Source organism: Vespa velutina, chromosome 12 (genome assembly GCF_912470025.1).
Source record: "Vespa velutina chromosome 12, iVesVel2.1, whole genome shotgun sequence".
Lineage (NCBI taxonomy): Eukaryota > Metazoa > Arthropoda > Insecta > Hymenoptera > Vespidae > Vespa > Vespa velutina.
The window spans coordinates 4,758,810-4,780,341 of record NC_062199.1 but is presented as its reverse complement, the minus strand read 5'-3'; the positions used below and the strand labels follow the sequence as shown (position 1 = coordinate 4,780,341).

General features: G+C 25.8%; 4 protein-coding genes across 6 annotated transcripts in view; 1 reads left to right on the top strand and 3 right to left on the bottom strand.

Annotated features, from left to right (window-relative positions):
• Positions 1–5,055: 5,055 nt before the first annotated feature.
• LOC124953358 (putative uncharacterized protein DDB_G0282133) lies at positions 5,056–8,504 on the bottom strand. 2 transcript variants are annotated; one of them, XM_047504611.1, is made up of 3 exons: positions 8,348–8,504; positions 7,863–8,273; positions 5,056–7,194 (listed from the first exon to the last, which is right to left on the bottom strand). In XM_047504611.1, exons 2-3 carry the CDS (start codon positions 8,115–8,117, stop codon positions 5,140–5,142), a joined length of 2,310 nt encoding a protein of 769 aa, XP_047360567.1. In that variant the 5' UTR covers positions 8,118–8,273; positions 8,348–8,504; the 3' UTR covers positions 5,056–5,139. The 2 variants fall into 2 exon arrangements, with proteins under 2 accessions (XP_047360567.1, XP_047360568.1); XM_047504612.1 differs by having other exon boundaries at positions 8,367–8,422.
• A 1,533-nt stretch (positions 8,505–10,037) lies between these two features.
• Positions 10,038–11,847, bottom strand: LOC124953359. Its single transcript, XM_047504613.1, has 2 exons — positions 11,236–11,847; positions 10,038–11,009 (listed from the first exon to the last, which is right to left on the bottom strand). Exons 1-2 carry the CDS (start codon positions 11,420–11,422, stop codon positions 10,252–10,254), a joined length of 945 nt encoding a protein of 314 aa, XP_047360569.1. The 5' UTR covers positions 11,423–11,847; the 3' UTR covers positions 10,038–10,251.
• An 8-nt stretch (positions 11,848–11,855) lies between these two features.
• Positions 11,856–13,014, bottom strand: LOC124953360 (THAP domain-containing protein 1-like). Its single transcript, XM_047504614.1, has 2 exons — positions 12,788–13,014; positions 11,856–12,526 (listed from the first exon to the last, which is right to left on the bottom strand). Exons 1-2 carry the CDS (start codon positions 12,856–12,858, stop codon positions 11,914–11,916), a joined length of 684 nt encoding a protein of 227 aa, XP_047360570.1. The 5' UTR covers positions 12,859–13,014; the 3' UTR covers positions 11,856–11,913.
• An 879-nt stretch (positions 13,015–13,893) lies between these two features.
• The window catches only part of LOC124953383 (equilibrative nucleoside transporter 4), a 7,890-nt gene continuing 251 nt past the window's right edge, over positions 13,894–21,532 (top strand). Inside the window, exons 1-11 of one of the 2 annotated variants that reach the window (XM_047504678.1) lie at positions 13,894–14,055; positions 14,177–14,527; positions 15,562–15,716; positions 15,816–15,944; positions 16,042–16,116; positions 16,385–16,608; positions 16,703–16,814; positions 17,134–17,301; positions 17,918–18,105; positions 18,394–18,634; positions 19,637–21,532. The exon at positions 19,637–21,532 is cut by the window's right edge and continues 251 nt beyond it. In XM_047504678.1, coding sequence (XP_047360634.1) covers positions 14,358–14,527; positions 15,562–15,716; positions 15,816–15,944; positions 16,042–16,116; positions 16,385–16,608; positions 16,703–16,814; positions 17,134–17,301; positions 17,918–18,105; positions 18,394–18,634; positions 19,637–20,007 — 1,833 coding nt within the window. In that variant the 5' untranslated portion in view covers positions 13,894–14,055; positions 14,177–14,357 and the 3' untranslated portion in view covers positions 20,008–21,532. The remainder of the gene's footprint in view (positions 14,056–14,176; positions 14,528–15,561; positions 15,717–15,815; positions 15,945–16,041; positions 16,117–16,384; positions 16,609–16,702; positions 16,815–17,133; positions 17,302–17,917; positions 18,106–18,393; positions 18,635–19,636) is intronic. The other variant, XM_047504679.1, reaches the window with a different exon arrangement.

Here is a 21,532-nt window from a genome sequence, read left to right as displayed (position 1 = left end):
ATCTTCGAAGAGATATTAGATTGTATTAGAGATATAATCTTGTTTTTTTTTTAAATAAATCTTTTTTTTTTTATCGCAACTGGTTATGATTTTTCAATTTGTTTTCTTTTTTTGGCTTCTTCTTCTTTTCTTTTTTCTTTTTTTTTCTTTTTTTTTTTTTTTTTTTTTTTGATTAGTCCACGTATAGAATTTATTTAAATCAAGAACGACGTAATTCGAAGAATTAGATTTCCAGTTATTTAGGAAAGTGTTATTAGAAAATTACAATGAAATGCAATAGCACACATCGATTCGAAATAAATAAATAAATAAATAAATATTTCAATACACACTGATAAGATTAAAACAAGCGAAATATAAAGTAAGAAATGAATTTAAATGGCTTAGATAATTAAATAAAGATATTTGAATGTGATCAAATTTAATTATGAGATTGAAACGAAATATAAAATTTTAATTGAATCTAATAAAATTAAGAAATTATAATAAATCAAAATAATAATTAGAAATAGCATAAATCGATTCCAAAAAAAAAAAAATAAATAAATCGATACTTACAATACACATCGATAGGATTAAAATAGGATTAAGACAAGGTAAAATGTAAAGTTTCAAGTGAATTTAGATGGTGTGATTAGATGATTAGATGAAGGTATTTAAATGTGGCAAATATCGGTTGGAAAGAGGTACTTTTATCACGCACGAAAGGAGTGAGAAAGCATAGAACAAGCGTATCCACATACGCGCAAGCCAATTAAGGGTCGAGAAGAGACGTCTAAATGTGTATATATCTGTATGTATGTCTGTGTGTGTATGTGTTTGTAAATGCCCTTAGGCTTCTCGACGCGTTCGAACTATCGAAATTAATCCTCGCGTAATTCCCTCGAGAGCTCGCTGACAATGAGATGGATACTCGTAACATGTAAGGACCTACACCATATACGTATCTAACTTTTTTTTTTATTCATTCGTTTATTTAATATTCATGTATTTGAAGTCATAAATAAGTGACTACTACGATGAAAAGAGAAATAATTAAATAGTCATATTCTTTTTTTTTTTTTTTTTAATTTTCTTTTCTTTTCAATTTCAATATTCCTAATAAACATAATAAACATGGTATTATTTTAATTTTGATTTATTCTTAATAGTATATTTCTTTAGTTTTCTTTTTTTTTTTTTTACTTAATTATCATCGATTTAAAAATCAAAAATTAATATGATATAATTAAATTAAAGAAATTAGATCATTTCGTTCTTATTAAAAATGAAATCATCCTGAAAGACATTAAAGGCTAACTCCATTGTACACATACATTCCACAGATCACTGTAACTTTAACAACACTTCAATGTTGTTATAAATCTTTTTTAGACAAAAAGATGTATTAGAAATATTTACTTTTAAAATTAGAGATTTGTAAGACGATAGACGTGGAGATCAATCGTTTTAACCACCCCTCAACGAACGTACGAACGTACATATGTACATAAACGCACGTGCGCGTTACACCTTGCGTGAACGCATGGACGTTACAGAGTGGCGCCCTCTGACCTTCTTTAACACCCTTCTGACACACGTGTCGATGGTACACACAGAAAGTGGGCGTCAACTCACGTTCACTATACACATACACACATCGAAAAAGAAGATAACTGTTCTGTAGAAATCATTTTAACTTATTGTGTGTATGTGTACGTATGTGCATGCGCGTATACATGTATGTAGATATATCAGTTTAGGTGTACGAAGCGCTTATTTATGTATATGAAAATATATTAATGTGTGCAAAAATGTATTTATGTGCGCGTGTGTATGTGTGTGTGTGTGTATGTGTGTATGAATATACGTACATACAATATACAAATAAAATTGTATGTATACGTGTGCCAAAGAGAATATGTACAGGAGTAAAGTTTGTGTATATACATGTGTGTGTGTCTCCTTTTGCACAAACGAACATAAAGCGTCAACCCTTACCGAGTGACGCGACTGGCTCCCTCTGTTAGGGTTACACAATCGCGCCCTGATTGATAATTTATACGGTGCGTGCAGGTTATTTGATTATCTGTCCCCAGCTGGGCTCGTATCCACCCCATCTTCTTTTTCTATCTCTGTCTTTAGCTCTCTTTCTCTTTCTCTCTCTCTCTCTCTCTCTCTCTTTCTCTTTCTCTTTCTCTTTCTCTGTCTTTCTCCATTTCTTTTCTTTTTTTATTTTTTTAGGTAATTTTGTTGTTAACTACATACACGTATACAAACATTCGTAAGGTCATACATATTCCTCGATATTTTATATAAAGTTCTTCGATCATTAATAATCGAATTTATTTTGATATTATTTGAAGATTGCGTATAGTGAATTTGTTGATAATGAAAAAAGCTATGACTTTTTGGAAGGGGAAATACATGAGATGTACCGTATTTCGTAGTTGTTTCTTTTTTTTGTCATAATTTTGATCAATCCGCGTCAATCATTTTAATATTTGATATATGTAAATTTTGTAATGAGAAGCTCTGATCCCATATTATATTATTTTAAAATAAATACACATAGGAATATGAAATTTAATGGTGGACAAAAAAATTGTCAACAAAAATTGTTTATTATTTGCAAATTTCTTCGATTGAACTTCTTACATAAGTATGATCAGTTTTTTAAATAAAGTCCGTTTTAAAATGACTGCAAATAAAGATATAATAAACGGTATTACAAGAACATAATAATTTTTTCCTGATTTCTTAACTGGTTATCAACCATTTCAGTTTTATTGTTAATCATATTTGCACTTTTTTACCACATATCAATAATTTACGATGTATATACTGCAATATATAATCCCACCGATTATTGAGTTAGTACTGTTTTATGATATTCTTTGAAAAGATTTTTACTTCGAACACACATCGTACTACATATATATGTATACTACATATGCTCTTATATATCTCTACTTGTTTGTATTTTAAATAAAAATCCTAATAAACACTTTAAACTATAACGAATAAATATATTTTTAATAAAAAAAAATATATATATAGCATTCATTTATATTTTATAACAGCATTATATATTATATATATAGACTTCTCTTAAAATGATAAAAGTCCTTGTCCCATAGCAATACAATTTAATATTTAAACAATAAAAAAAATTTCTATTGGCCACCAAAAAATTATGTATTAAAATTATTAAAAAAATAAAAATGAATAGGAGGCAAATAGAAATTTTTTAAGGACATACCAAAATGTGCATAAAAATTAAATGCAACATATTGTCGTAAGAATATTCCAATTAAAAAAAAAAATTCTAATGTTCATCATTATTCATCATTTTCCTCTTCATTTTCTTTTTCTTTTTCCTTTTTTTCTTTTTTTGATCAATGAAACGACAAAAAAAGTGGTGTATGAATTAGTATGCCTACATATGGATGATAGTAGAAGCTGAATGTTGGGTTACCTCAAAAGAAGGAGCAGAATGATACCAATTATGTCATCAACGTAGCGTGCGCAACCCTCTTTTCTGTTACGTCGCTGTCACAGCATAGTCTTCACCCGCATGTTAACCCCTGCTCTCATTCACCACCCTCGTGTATTTCATGCTACATAATACGACACGTACTCTCGACACAGAGGGAGATTCCTGATGTGGTCTTAAAATCAAGAGAAAAAACATGTAACATTTTCTATATCTCTTCCTCTTTCTTCTCATAATATCCGTGTGATTATTATTCTATATATTTTTATATTAACAATTAATATAAAATATATATTTATTTTATTTGTTAAAGATGAATAACATTATTTAATGTCATTAGAAATGGTAATATACGTACGTCTATATGTATTTGTTAATATGTTAAAAAATTGTTATTAATATTTATTATTTAACATTGAAAAATATTCTATTATTATTTGAAATTTATATATCAATAAAATTTAAATACGTAATATTTTATATATATATATTATATATATATAAAAAATTATATATGATATATATAATTTTTATCCTATTTTATGTATATATATATATATATATATATATATATATACATAATTATTATTTTAAATTATTTTATATTTTAATTATTTTAAATTTACAATACAAGCGAATCGTTCTTCTAAGTCATCGTACTTAACGTCAACTATTCGAAAATGAATAGAATAATAATACAAATATACATAATACAGATCTATAAACAATTTTTTGTTTGGATTATATTAATTGCATTGCTTTTACTTATTATATGCACATTAATGTACTTTGTTATTGGGTAATAAACAATGTTATCAAGTTCGTCAATAATTACTTTAAAAAGACATCAAACGTTGAGCTTTTAATATAATTTTTTAACTAAATCCTTTTATTTCTTATCTTTATGGTTGTTACATTATCTTTTTAGTTGTTATCGACAAACTATGATCTAAATTAATTTCTTTTATAGCATTTTTATGTACAGATCCATGTACTTATATCTATATTTTATATTTTTTAAAAACAATTATTTCAAAAATAAAAACCAACAAAGTTTTTACCGACTGATGAAACAGAATCCTAATATTACCGGCCGATTTTTCATCGATCGATAAAACGAAGATCTCATTTACCGACTTTCTCTCGGCTAACACAACAGGGACTCAATTATTACTGACTGAGTGTTTACCAATCGATAAAATAGTTTCCATTATTGCCGGTTCCAAAATTATAAATACATTCTAAAAATATAACACAGTTATGCTGTTACTCATTTATTAAACATTATTATATTTGTATATATTAGTTTATTATTATTTAGGAAATGTTATACAAACATTCGCATAAAGTCAAATATTTCAATAACACAAAACAGACATCCATATATAGAAAGGAATTTGAATAATACATATAAATTAGTTCTATGAAACGTTAGATATTAATAATTTAATAATTTAATAATATATATATACACACATATATATATATATATATGTATATCATTTTATAATAAAAGAATAATTATTTTGAATTACTAAAACTTTTTATTAATATTTTTTATTTAATATTGAAAAATTGTAATCGAATTTGTATTTAAGGGGAAGATAAATAGTATGATTTTTAATATATATATTCGTCATACCATGAAAATAACAAAAAAAAAATTAAGTTCGATAACTTTTGGATGAAAAATTAGGAAAGTATCTGGAATATATACCGCTTCTCAAAGAATAAGGTTTCGAATAAACTTCTTCAAGATGTCTGCCGTCGGAATTCGAATCTGTTTTTACTTCTTTCGATTTCCTTTCAAGTATCGTTACAGCGATATCGACTATTTCCTGAGATCTATTTTTCAATTTTTTCACTGGTTCACGTAAACCACATTTCTCAAATTCTTTTCTCCTTTCCTCTTTTTCAGCTTTTGCCATTTTGAAAACCTTCGTTTCAACGTCCATTTTCTTTTTGCGAACTCTTTCGAATTTTCTATTCGACAAATCTGATGTAGATTTTTCTCGATTATTTTTTTCATTATCATCATCTCTCGTGCAATCCGACTTGTCGACCAAAATTAGAGCAGTCGACGTTGATTCATCGATTTTGTTATCTTTCAGTCGATTAGTTTCTCTAATGACCACTTTCGATCTCGATCTTCTTCGATCTTCTAATTTGGAATTATTGAAATTATCTCCTAATTCCTTTTTCAATCGAGAAATTGCGATTGGTATTCTTGATCTCATCGATTTTTCTGTTTTATTGGATAATTTTAAAAGATTTGAAATCGTCGAATGAATTTTTGAAAAAGATGACGTTCGATCACTGTTAACTTCTTCGATCTTGTTTTTCTCTAATTGATAAAGTTTATCTTTTAGATCGTTATTGCTTTTCGAATTTTTACCTTCGTTATTGGTCGTCTGCGAATTCGACCATCTTTTAGATTTTTTCATAACCGAGGAAATAAAAATAGCGCCTACTTTTTCTAAATCTTTTCTTTGAATATCCGCCTTGTCATTTTCCTTTTCTTTTCTAACAGATCTTGATAAAGAATATCCAGAAATATTTTTAATCGGTGATCTTTCATTGATATTCTCTTTCAATTTTTTCGATGCGTCGGAATTATCATAGTCGAAAGAGAACACCGTGTTTAATTCCTTTTCCGATTCAATTTTTTCCTTTCGAATATTTTCTTTTCTTTGTGAATATGAACCAGCACTTTTTGGAAGAACTCTCGACTTCGTTTTATTATTTTCATTATTGAAATTCTTCTTTTCGATAAAACACTCATTATCTTGAATTTTCTTAGCCGCCGAATTATTTTCATCCAATTTTATCGAATTTTTATTGACGTAACGTTTCGCCATATTGCCACGATAATTCATTCTATCACGATCGGCACTTTTTGAACTGCCCTTTCTTCTTTCAGATCTCCTTTCAGTTTTGTTATTTGTTTCACGATTAACATCTTGATGATTAAAATTTTCTTTCAAACTTTCGATATTTTCTTGTTTATTCAAGGTAAAATCATTTCTTTCTTGATTAATATTTTCAAATTTATTTTTTATATTTTCATTAAAATTATCGAACATATCCGAAATACTATCTATGTCCACCGCGCGATCGATCGATTTTCTTATTTTTTCGTTAAAATCTTTCAACATTTCGTTATTACTTTCGTTATTATTATTTACAAATGAAAAATCTGTTCTTATCTTGATATCATCTGTGTTATCATTGAATACAGGTTTCGTCAAGAAATTTTCTTTCTTTTTTTGTGGTGAACGTGTTGCCGAAGGTATTCTTCGTTTTCTTTTATTATTATCATTTTTTAAATAATTCAAGCCATCAGGTGATTGAGATAATCTTGTTGTAGATGTCGATTCATTTGAATTTTTGTACGAATCAAAAACTTTTTTTCGAGTCTCGTTTTCTTCCCTTTTGTTTTTCCGATTAATTGCCTTTTTAAGGTAATAATTTGATAAATCAGAATCAACAATGACTTTCTCGTTCGATGACAGATCATCCATAAGATTTCCTTGGCTCCTTAGTAGAGTATTTTCAAAATCAGCGATATTTCGTTCCCATTGTTCAATTTTTTCATTAATCTCTTGATCCATAGTATTAGATCTTTCCTCTAAAAATTCTTTCGTTTTTATTTTTCTCGATGATGTTTTGTTTGTCGATGATACATTGCCTCTGTTATTACTTTTTTTCTGGAATTCTTCCTATTTAAATTGTATATAAATATAAAAATACAATATTGTATATATGTAAATATGAAAACATTAATTTATATAATAATAAAAAAAAAATAAAAAAAAATAAAAACGAAGTGGGATTAATAGACAAAATAGAAGAAAAAAAATATATATAATTAATAAAAAGATATATATATATATGTATATATATATATTTCATTTATTTTTAATTAATAATATAAAATATTATATATATATATATAATATTTTATATAATATTTTATATATATTTTATATTATATATATATATTTTATATTATATAATATTTTATATAATATTTTATATATATATAATATATAGCTCGAAAATAAAGTCAAATAGTACAAATATTTATATGAAACTTTTTTTTATTGTTTTTATATTCTGAAACCACCCTGAAATATTTCTTTACTTATTAATGAGAATATCCAGTATAATATAAAATATTTACTATAGATATTATTAGTTTCTATTAATTTCATCTCTAATTTTTTTTCTTTTTTTTCTTTTTTTTTTTTTTTTTTTTTTTTTTTTTTTCCCCAGTAAAAATTGCGTTTTATCGTATCGTATGTAAAACGTGTCTTATTAACTATTTAAAATTATTATCCTATTTAATTTTATTATTTAAAATTTGTGTATATTAATTGAAACAAACCCGATTTGTTTCTCGTTTCTCATCGAATACTTTCTGAATATTTTTCGATACGGGATCACAACGGGGCGTCTTCCTTTCGCAATATGATTGATTTTGATCTTTTTTCTGTTGAATCGAAGACGAAGGAGATATTGCGTCACATCCGGTGTCCGATAATTCAATTATTTTGCCGACATCTTGATAAACATCCATAGGGAATATTGGATGAGCATTATCCATAAAGAAAAAAAATGGATTTTCAGAGAATGCGTTCATTTTAACTTTTTCTTATTTCTTTCTCTTCTCTTCCTTTCTGGTTTTTTTCTTCTTTTTTTTTATTTTATTTTCAATATTTTCTCTCTCTCTCTCTCTCTCTCTTTAATTAAACGGAATTACGTTACCGGAAATATCTTGATTCGGATGCCATGTTTCCTATTACAGGATATTATTACTATTGAATTTGTTAAATCATTTTGTATAAGCGAAAAAAAAAATTTCGATTTTACTTTTTAAAAAAGGTTATACCGAATGAGATGTCGACTTTTTTTTATCTTCCGATATGAACATATCTCATATCGTAATATTTCTTTTATTCTTCTTTTTTTCTTCATAATCGATAATAATTCTAACGTGAGAGACATCGATAATATTATTCAACAATGTATATATATTATGTGGACCGGAAAGTAATGTCGTTTCTGCGCATGTCGATATTTGATTGTTAAAAATTGTTAAAAATTGTTAAAAATTTATACGTTTGAATTTAATTTAAGAAAGCGATATTACTTTCCGGTCCACCTAATTATATATATATTAACATTTAAATATCCAAAAATATATTCTACCTTATAATTAATTGATTTTAGTTTCTTCTTTATTTTATATTTAACTTTTTTTTTTTTTTTTTTTTCTATGATAGAGATCTCTTTCGATATCAGAAAATACTGCGAAATTTGTTATAAGCAAAGATCATCACGATAAAAATAATATTTTATTTATATAGCAAAATATTCGAATAATTTTGATGAAACAAAAAGATCAAACAAAACAAACGATGTATCTGAAAGGTTCATATTCGTTCTCTTCAAATGATGTTAAAGATAGAAAACAAAATGCTAAGTTAACGTAACGCACGTCGGCATTATGCGTTTGTGACACTAATTAATCATGTATATATATGGTCCTAAGATAAAAACTGACTTTTCCTTTTTTTATTTTTAATAATTCTCTAGAATAACAGTCTCGCAAACTCTTTGAAAACGCAAGGCTGCAAAGATAATAATGACTCTTTGAAACAAAATTTGTTCTTTCATCAGTTCATTCTTCCAGTTATTTTTAATTCTATTATTATTGATTAAATCAATTACAATAATTATATTATCATATTATATATTATTAGTAATAATAGTAGTAATAGTAGCAATAGTACGAAAATGATATAACGTAGATTAGACCTGCAGGATAACCACAAAGAAAAAGGAAACAGCACCGAGAGTTTTATCTCACAGATAATACGTAAATAAATTCACATTAATTTTTAATAAAATAATATTGTATGTAATATATAAGTATTAATTAATTATTGTCTACTTTTTCCCCTTGACAAAATAATGGATAAAATTTTTTATTTATTTTTTTTTTTTTTTTTTCTTTTTTTGTCGCAAATTTATGTACTAACTATAATATTTATCGATTGTATTATTATTCTCTATGCATTTGCGCGTAAATTAAAATCGTATCGATCCTACGTCCTATCTAACGCAAATCATTGAAAGAATCACGTTACTGACACAAAAAAAAAAAAAAAAGATAATTATGAGAGAGTAAAAAATTTACGTTCATTCTATTAACACTAATTCAATTGTTAGGTTAAATGGAAGTACTCTTCACTAATTCAATTGTTAGGTTAAATGGGAGAGAAATATAACCTCAATACAAACTTATATACCGATAAGATAAATTTATGATTTTAGGTACCCTATCGCTTTTCTATTTTATATTTTGTCCATACTTGTCGCTGAAGTCACATACACTCATTCAGAGAAAGATTATGAATATATATATCTGTCGACACTAACGCCACCCTTAGATTTATGCACAGTATTAAAGTGAGCCACGATTAGCCTATAAAAATTGTATGAAACTAATTTTGTATATAAGATTTACATGTATAAAATATAAAAGCTTGTGAGAAGATAATGATAATTCTTTTCTTTTTATTTTTCAAAATATTCAAAAAATCTGACAAATTATTATATTAAAAAAATACAGATATATCTAATAGATTTTCTGGAGTTAAAACTAGCTTTAGAGTTTAGAAGATTTTATTTCTCTTAAAATTCCAAATTACTCCTTCCAATTGTAAGATATAAAATATAATTATACATAAATCTTGAATATTTATATTGAACTACATGTTGTCGGTAAAGTCAATATATGAATTTTGTGAAGAATGTGAAAGTTGTGATGATGTTGGAGAAGGCGTTGTGTGTACCGAAGATGAAAGTGGACTTTGCGTTTGTGGATACGAATATGTTGCTGTTTGCGTATGAGTAGTTGATCTATTTACATTGGATTGATTATTTTGTTTAAAGCTTTGGGTAAATTGGCATTGATTAGTAAATGGAAAATTTAAAGAAGGGATCGAACACGTTGAGGGTGATGACGCAGAAGAGGGAAAGCTTTGACTTAATCTAGCTTTCTTAAAGACATTTAATAGTTCACATTTAACATCAAGCTTGATATCATCTGGAATCTTTTTTAATTCAGGTACTAACGACAACACAAATAACGTGTCTTCGTCCTTTTCCATAGTTTCTTGACTCTTTCCTCTCATTAATTTTTCAGCTACACTTACAAAAAGTTTATCTTCCTCCAACTGTTTCATATCAGATATATTTCTCTTATTTCGAGAACGTGATTTTAGACTAGCTTCCATTTCTCCTTGTCTTTCTGGTTCTTTCTTCACCAACATCGTCATATTCTCTACGTTTTCTATTACTCCTGACATCGGTTTTACAACAGTTTGTAAAAAACTCAATTTGTTATAATACATATACTGCTTTCGATTAGCAGGGGTCCCCGAACCTGACTTTTCCTTTTTTATTTTTAATAATTCTCTAGAATAACAGTCTCGCAAACTCTTCCATTTTCTTTGAAAACGTAAGGCTGCAAAAATAATGACTCTTTAAAACACAATAATAAAAAATAAAATTATTCTTTCATCAATTCATTCTTTCAGCTATTTTTAATTCTATTATTTATCGTATGTCAATATAAACAAAAGATTTTCCGAAGTAATTATCAGAAAAAAAAAAAAAAAAAACAAATAATTCATTATAATATCGAATACTATATTAATTTTAAAAATGTCTCGAAAATTAAAAAAACTTACCAATATTATTTTTCTCTGCATTAGACTTTCTTTCAAATTCTGGGCAAAATTTCCTAATAACTTCTTCCCAAGCATTCTTCTTGGTAATTTTATTTGTATAATCATCACTGGATAATTCCCAAATAGCTGGACGTAATTCAATTTCCGAAATAAAATCTTCAGTATTTATATTATTGATATCTTCCATGTTGTATCTACGTGTTTCTTATAAGTAACATTACCGCGCCACACTAGACCACAAAATACTTGCACAAAGCAACTCGGTGGCGCCACAAAGAGTAACAACGAAAGTTTTTGTATTCAAGACGAAACATTCGATTCAATACATTAAATTATTGTTATTAATTAATTATAAAAATTGTTGTTACATTTAAAAGCACACATACAAAAAATAACTCGATGCTTTTGAATTTTGTGTCCGTCACAAATTGATGATGACAATACAGTAACCTCTTCCACATAAGAGCCACGTATAGTAGGGATGTGGCGCCGCATTGGTGGCGCCGCTAACGCAGATGGCGTATAAAAATTTTTGAAACTTCTGATATGATGAATTTTTTTATACGTACGATCATTGACATAATCTTGTAAAAATTGAAGAAATTTTTCTAAATCAAAATTCTTGTCAAAATATGTCATAGTTTATAATAATGAGATAAATATTGATTAAAAATAACATTAACTTATCTGTGGCGCCACAGATTTACGACGACTTTGTCGAGTAAGAATGTACATTCTATTATCTTTTAATAATTTCCAAGAAAGATTATAGATTCTTCTTTTTCGCAAACGTGATATCAATTCTTTCATACGTTCTATTTTTGTATCTTTTTTATTTATTTGTCGTTTCAATATATGAATTTTATGTTGCAATTTGTCAATTATTAAATCTTTTTTCGAATCGGTAAATTTAACTTCCATTTGTTCCTCGTTGTTTTCTACTTCTAAAGTTATTTTGTTTAATCCATTAGAATATAATTGTGGATCGTCAAAACTTTGGTCTGATTTGTTAGAACATTTGGGCTCACTTCTAGCAGATGTCATAATCTTTTCTTTTTTTAATTTCGACTTGTTCGATTCCAAAGTATCAGAATAGTTTGAAAATACAGATGGAACAGCATCGTGCTTTAAACGTCTGATATATGGATACCAAGCTGTACTAGGACGATGCAAGAAATCTTGCGGCTTGAAATGCGCACTACAAATTCTACTTGCCTTAGAAGGCTTCCAATCTTTTCTATGAACTGCTGTTATCCAAGCTGCGAGTCTATGCTCATCCTTGAATGGAAAACTATAAAAAAAAATACATATATAACAAATATATTATATGTATTCATATGTATAATACGATAAAAATGTTATTGATACTATTCTAAATTAGGTTAGTTCGGTAAGAATAAAGTTATATTCTATTATTTTATATTTATATACGTGTATATACATATATATATATATATGCATATATATATATATATATATACACAATAAATATTGTTTAGTCATTGAATGTTAAAGAGAAAAGAAATAATAATTTAAGAAAAATGATACTTACGTAAAAAATTGAATTTTTTTCTCTTTGGAAAATCTATTACTACAACCATACACACTACACGACGTAGGCATTTTGTTAAGCCGATATTTTGCATTAGTTAAACAAAAATTAAATTTTTTAAAACATCATTTTTAATAGTTTCTTGTCAATTCTTACAAAATTGAACTTTTGTTTTGTCTATCGCTTACAAATGGCGATCTTTCAACTAAAACTACTTTCTTCTTTTAACACCAGATGACTCAGTAGTATTCCGTAAATCATTACTTATATGATAAATATTGTTTAAATTGTTATTTTATATAATATATACATATATATATATATATATACATATATATATATTCATTATTTATATATTTAATAATAGAGAAAACAAATACTTAATAATTACTCTTTTATTTTTATTAATTAATTTATCTTAATTCTTTATCGTTAATTATTTTCGAAGAACTATGAAAATACTTAAATATAATCAATTCGTTAATTGTTTAATTTAAAAATATTATAAATCAATTATAATTTACTTATCAATTGTATATAATTATATTTGTACGAAACAGGATCCGTCGATAAATTTAATAGATTTAAAACAGCATCGATAAATTTTATATTCCGTCGGTAAAATTACTATTATCGATAAAAAATTTTTAATTCTTAATAATAAACAATGTAAAACGACTAATCTACTGTAAGGAGATAAAAGTTTTATTATCAATAAAATGATAATGAAACAAAAAACAATAAATGAACATGATTAATTTAATAAAAAAAATTATCAAAACTTTAATTAATTTATTTATCAATATGTTCTTATGTACTTGATTAATTAATCGTTAAAAAAATATAAAAAAAAAACAAAAAAAAAAAAAAAACAAAAAAAAAATTGATGCGTCTAAAACTTTTGAAAAAGAGAAAAAAAATGGATTTTAAAATCAGCTAATACATCATAACAATTATAGTTACGAAATGATAATTTTTCACGCTAACACGCAATTTGTCGAAATAATGTACTTGAAATAAATCGTTTTAATGAATAAATAAATGTTTTTCTTTTTACCGACAAGAGAAGAAAGTTGATACTTATTGTCAGTTGTGAAGAATCACGAAAAGGATAGAATGTTTGCGCGCGCAGAAATCAATGAGACAAATTTCAAAGCATGCGCCTGTGATATTCCGGCACAGAACACACGTCTGAACAAAGTGTTGAGAGGAAATAAATAATGCGTTGATCAGATGCTGTTAACTGATCAGTGAAAAGTGTGTACATGGTGCGGCTTTCCATTCTTCTTTTTCTTCTTCTTCTTCTTCTTCTTCTTCTTGTTCTTCTTCTCTTCTACTTATCTATCTCTGTTCTGTCTTTTTCTTCCTAATTCTCGAGTTATCTTTCAGTTTTGAAGACTCACAATAAATTACAAGTATCCAACAACGACTCTTATCATGTATCTCTAGAAAGAGAAAAAAGAATCAATTTGATTGATCGTCCAAAGTTTTTAATTTCCGCAATCTTAAAATTCGTCGAACCTAATCATTCTAACTGTACAACAACAAGAAATTAATAAAAAGGAACAAAATGGACGAAAATCTCAGTCGTGGATATGTGCAATTAGGAAAAGCAAGAGGCATGAACGAGTTTAAATTCTCTAATGGATTTACACATCTTTCACCACCGGTCGACAAATGCAACTTAATCTATCTGGCCTTGATACTTGGTGGAATAGGCTTCCTATTACCGTACAACAGGTCATATTAATCATTTTTTATTATATATATACGTATTTTTATAGAGTGAATACATATCATATACATTTCCAGAGCCTATGTCAAAGACCTTCGAATACTAAATAGTATCTCGTGGTCTGACCTTTGAAGAACATAGACTGTAATCGATTGAACCACCTTGCGGAATCAATGAGAGATTCTGAATTAAATTGTCAATTTAACCATGAGTTATTGCAATATGTTCTTTTCTTAGATAAATTTATTTTTTCATGAGAAATTATCGAATTTTATCGATTTATATATGTATATATATAAACTATATATAGTTTGTATATAATTTTTAGATATTATATCTATTTATATTTTTTAATTCAATAATTTTTTTCTTTGTGCAAATTGAATCATTATATTATTTCAATTATTTTTATTTTTTATGATGCAATATCGAATTATATATATAAAATTTTTAGATAGTTATAGCATATCTATTTATATCTTTAATTGATCAATTTGTTACTAGAATTGAGGATTCATCGAATGCTATAAATATATATATTTTTTTTTAATATTTAGGTAATTATAATATATTTATTTATATTTTTTAATTCAATAATTTCTTTTACAACTTGTTGAGCTATTATATTATTTTTTTAAGTTTTATTTTCTTTGTAGTAAAATTTCAAATTTTGTATATATATTTTTTTTTATAATGTGTAAAAAGTTATAACATATTGCTTTATATTTTTAATTTACTAAGTCGTTAAACCTAATAAATAAAATAATGTTAAAAGATAGTTCATATATGCATATCCATATAAAATATAAATATATAATGTAAAAATAAATATACGATATAAAATAATATATATATATATATATATATATATATATATATATATATATAGAATAAATACATAATATAAAATTATAAACGTGTATATATATACATATATATATATATATATAATGTTATATGATATGCCATCATCTTTAATGTTTTTAAAATACAATACATACATTATACCGTAATATGTCATCATATCTTATTATTACAGCTTCATAATCGCTGTAGATTACTTTCAAACAAGATACCCTGGTACGACAGTAATATTCGACATGTCTGTCGTTTATATTACAATGGCCTTTTTTGCAGTATTCGCTAATAATATTTTAGTCGAAACATTGTCCTTGAATATGCGAATAACTTTTGGTAAGGGATATGTATTATATATATATAGGTATATAATACATTTTTATTGAATCTTATTTATAATTATTATCGTTATCGTTATCATCATTTTTTTACCAGGTTACTTGGTCTCGTTCGTTACATTGAATTTCGTTGTAATATGCGAAATTTGGTGGCAAGTATTTGGTGCTGGTACTTCGTACAATATTAATTTAATGGCTGTTGCAATTGTCTCGCTTGGTTGTACAGGTATCGTGTCCAATGTTATTATATCTTATTATAATTACTTTTTAAAATCATCGAAATTATTTATCTCTTATTAAAAAATATCTTTGATAATTAACAGTTCAACAATCGAGCTTTTATGGATATACTTCGATGCTTCCAAGTCGATATACGCAAGCTGTTATGACTGGAGAGAGTAAGTAGATATTAAATTTGAAAAAAGAAAAGAAAAACAAAAAAAAAAAATAAAAGAACAATTAAAAAAAAAAAGAAAAAGACATCAATCGTTAAATATTTTTCTTTGTTTCGTGAAAAAGTACAGAAAAGAAAAATTTGGGAAAAAAAGATCTATTTATTGCTATGACAGTTCAATTCATTTTGCAATGATTAATAAAATTACGAAATTTATTTAAGAAAATTGTTTTCAACGAATTTTTCATATGTAGTGATATTTGTATACGTAGGTGTTGCCGGATTTTGGGTTTCGATTAATCGAATTTTGACGAAATCGTTGCTGAAAGATGAACGTGGTAATACGTCGATGTTCTTTGTATTGTCGAATTTGACGATATTAATGTGTTTCCTGTTACATCAAATTGTACGAAAGTCTGATTTCGTACAATTTTACATAACACTATGCCAAGAGAGAAATCGTATTACATTGGAACCAACGGAGGACGTTGGCCTGGTAATCGAGTGATTTTACACAATACGTTGTTAAACATACGTAACGTTGACAATAACAATGAGAGATTGAGAGATTAAATGATTTCATTCAACAGATGGATCCGCTTGACCAGGTGGGTGACCCAAGTAAAGGTCAATACGGAATTTTGAAAATACAAACAAGTCCATTGGGAACTGATTCTGCCAGTGCAAGTACAGATCTAAATGGTAATATATTTTTTAACATCAAAATATTATTGAATTTAATTTTCTTCCTTTTCTTTTCTTTCTACGTATTTAAAAAGGCAATTTTTTCTCTTTTTTTTTTTTTTTTATTTTTCATTAATGTTATTACAAATTATAATATTTATTTATATTTTGTATATATACCGATTGAATAGTTCATATCTTTATATAAATTATTTCATCGAATTTTTTGATTAATTCGTAGATTTGATAGATATTAAAGAAAATATATATAAAGAGAGAGAGAAAAAAGGAGTAATATTTTTAGTAATTTTTAAAAAATTATTTTTATTCCTTTTAGGTACCGGACAATATTCAGCATTCTCCTTTAGTAATCCCGTTTATGAGCCTAGTGCACCTTCTGGGAATCCTCCAGGAAGTGCTGGTCCAACTTACAAAGTTGAAGACGTTGTGGTGATGAGAGGCTCTTACGCTAATCAGAATAGCAAGCCTTGGTCTGGTATTAAAAGTAAGTTTTTCATTCACGTCTAATTGTAAGATAAAACAATATTTGTTTAAATAATTAATTGAAAATTGTATACGATAAATATTCTGGGCAAATTTTTATAAAAAAACATTTTTTAAAAATTCGACTCGAGACGTTACTTTAAAGACCGACGATCAATACTTAAAATTATATCCACCATTTTGAAATTTATTAAATAATATATTTAATATCTATTAGATAATTGATATCTTAATTAATAATGTATTTGATATCTATTATAAAGGATTTTTTTCTTTTCTTTCTTTGTTTTTTGATTAATTTTGGTAAAAATCGATCCGGTCATTTTATTAAATTTTAACGTCAAAATATTTGCTATAAAATAATCGCCATTTTGAAAGCAATCAAGCAATATTTACTTTTTCTTTTCTTTTTTTTTTTTTTTTATTAAATATAGAAAAAATAGATCCATGTCATTTCGTTAAATTTTAACGTCAATTTGCTATGAAATGATAATCATTTCGAAAGTACGCGAGCAATATTTTTGAAAGAACAAATCGTCATTTCTTTTTCTTTTTTTCTTTTATTACTTTTCTTTTTTTGAAATTAATAAAAACTCTTTCGTTTGAATTATTTTCAGGAGGATTATTGGCAAGATACGAAGTCTCAAAACTTATTTTCCCATACATGGCTAGCATCGGAGTTGCATATTTCGTAACTCTCTGTTTATATCCAGGAATAGTGTCAGAAATAGTATCTTGCAAATACGAATCATGGATGCCGGTCATTTTGATGACAGCTTTCAATGTTTCTGATCTCTTTGGCAAGGTAATAAACAAAGATAAAATTAATATAACAATAGATAAAGAAAAAATTGTAATGAATTAAATTAAAAAAGAAAAAAAAGAAAAGAAAAATATTCAACTTATTACACTTCATTTATATCCAACAATTAAATTACAAATTTAATATTTATTATTAACTAATAAATATTAATGAAATTATATAGATAAAATTAATGCGTTATTATATTTAAAATTAAGATTCATTTAATTCTTATTTAAAATTGTTTGTTAATTATAGTTAAATATATATTTTTTATCTTTTTTTTTACAGTTATTAGCAACAATACCATATCAATGGAAACGTACTCATTTACTATACTTCTCGAGTGCAAGGATAATACTGATACCTTTGTTTTTGTTATGCGCTATACCAAGAAGCGGTCCTATATTATCCGACGAATGTTATCCATTAGTGTTTTCCTGGCTGCTTGGTTTAACAAATGGTATTGTTGGAAGCATACCAATGATTCAAGCACCTAGCAAAGTACCAGAGGAACATCGCGAGCTTGCAGGTATGAATTAATCACAATTTTAAATATTATTTTTTATTAACAGATACGTAAATATAAATTATAGCCATATAAGCTATTCATTATACCAATATTTAAAAAAATTGAGATTTAAATAGATTTTACTCTTAATATTTATAATAATATATCATTACGTAATATAAATGATCAGTATTACATAGATTAATAAAAATAACTATTAATATTTTAATTAAATATAATAATTCGTCAGTATTTTAAATAGATTAGTATTTATAATAAAAACGGAGGCAATTATATTTATAATAATCGCTTATATTACGTACTGATATTTCATAATAAATATTCACATCAAAATCTTCATATATATTGATCATTTATTTATCAAAATGCTTAACATTAACTAATAAAAATATTAATGAAATAGATAAAAGTATAAATTATATACGTGTAAAATTAATTATTAAAATTTAACTGATTATTCATTTTTTTAAAGAGTTACGAAAATAATTCAAATAAAATAATCGATTCGTTGATTGCTTCATTTTAAATATTATCATCGAACAGTTATGTCTATTTATTAATTTTAATGTAATTATTGCTTTCCAATATTATTATGTCTGTAAACAATTACCACATTTTTCCCCCTGATAGCAGGCAATGTATGCATACAAACATTTTAATCTAGCATAAGGGGTTCCGGGCAGAATATAAATTATTTAAAAAAAATTAAATATTTAATATATATTAAATATCTTCAATATTTAATATATCATAATATTGTTGGAGTATGAATTATTGTCTATCTACGAGCACATAAACGATATATAAAAAAAATTACAACAAATAAATAAATAAACATAATTGATTACTTATAATCTTAAATTTATTAAATCGTTTTATCGAATAAATTTAAAAAAGAAAAAAAAACGAAAAACAGAAAACAATCGATTAAACAAAACAAATCGAGAAAACAAATCAATTAAATTAATTCTTCTTTTTCTTTTATTTTATGTATTATACCAGGCAATATAATGACATTATCATATATAACGGGCTTAACAATTGGCTCATTGGTAGCATATTTAATGGATGCTTGCTTTGGTCCGCCGTTCCAAACGAAATATTTATGCCCGAAACCATGGAAACCATCGACGACGCCAATCACTAACACAACCATAAATATTATAACAAATGTCATGTCTTCCACATTACCTACCATAGAAAAATCAACAGCGTTACCTAAATTAAAGACAACTGCTAGCATTCTAACAACTGTATTGACGAGTACTATGTTAACGAATAGCACAATTTACACGGACCTTCCGACGACAATCTTACCGAAAATATTAGCCAATGTTACGACCTCGGCCAGTAATGCGATTGTGCAACACTAAAACGCGCACGTTTGTGTACTGTGTGGAGTCTGGTGTTTTACTTATTTTCTTTCCTCGTAAAAAAAAAAGAACAAAAGAAATAAAATTCGTGAACAATGAATAAAAATTGCGCGAACATATGACATTCTCGTAGAACGAAGAAAAAATAATTAGAAGATATTCGAACTAAATAAGAGGAAGGATTAGAAAAAGACGATGAACACGTAATCGATCATTTAGATGATTTTTCATAATTTTTCTTCTTTTTTTCTCTTTTCTTTTTATTTATCATTTTGTTAGATCTCATATCATCAGCTTAAGAAAATAAAAAGAAAAATAAATATTCTCGAAAATCTTATTGATATTGAACGATGATAAAAATTGTTTATTAATTAATTAACATGTTTATTTTTAATGTAACGCCAGATTAAACACACATACAAAAAATAAAATCAAACTACTTGAAATATTATTATCTCCATAAGTTCGTAGAACATTGTTTGAGTCTATTCTAAGTCAGGGATTTAAACCTATAGAAATATTTAATAATATTTTAACTAAAAAGGATAAACTTGTTAGAGACTGATAAGTGTGATTTTATGAATTTATTGTTCCGTTAAAAAAAATGTCTAGCATCAAATGACAACTTAATAATATTTGTTTGTTTTGTTTCTAAGAAAAAAATATTTATATAAATTTAAAAATTAATTAATCTAAATATGTTGTTGATACTTCGTTAACACGTTGAATGCCACTTGTATTTTATTTAAAATGTTTCTAAAATCGATTGAATAATATTAATTAATTTTATTGTTAGTTGTTATTTAGTAGATAATATTCGTTAACCAAGAAAAGAAAAAGAAAGAAAGAATACTGTTAATAAACGATAATGATCGGTGATAAGTAGTGTAAGATCTAGTATATCTTTGTTTATACAATAATTAAAATTTTTATTTTAAAAGTGGAATAAATCGATTGTATCAAAAAGAAAAGAAAAAAAATGAAATGTTATTTTAAAGAAATTATTTTATCAAAATAATTGTAATAAAATTTTGGTATATAAAAACGAATTAAAACTATCGAACATACATATAATCGAATACTGTCTGATTGCATTAAAAATATATATAATGTGATCTAATAATTATTTATAATAATAATTTTCAAAATTGGCGATCGATTTAATAATAAAAATAAAAACGACGTATTCCACTCTTGAGATAAAGAAGATAGCAAAAAAAAAAGTAAATAAATAAATAAATAAATAAATATAAAGAAAAGACATTAAAATTATACAATTCACTTCATTAAAATCGGCAATTGGCATTCAACGGTATATAATTTATTAGCCTCTGCTAATAGACAATGTATGAATTTATACATTTTCGTTTATCACAAAAGAACTTAAAAACTTGATGAATCAATAAAGCGCAAATAACTTGTCGAGTATCAAAATCGTAATGGAATACGATTTCAATGACATAACAAAGGAGAGAAAAGAAACAAAAAACAGAAAAAAAACAAGACAAAAAACTCTTCATGTTAG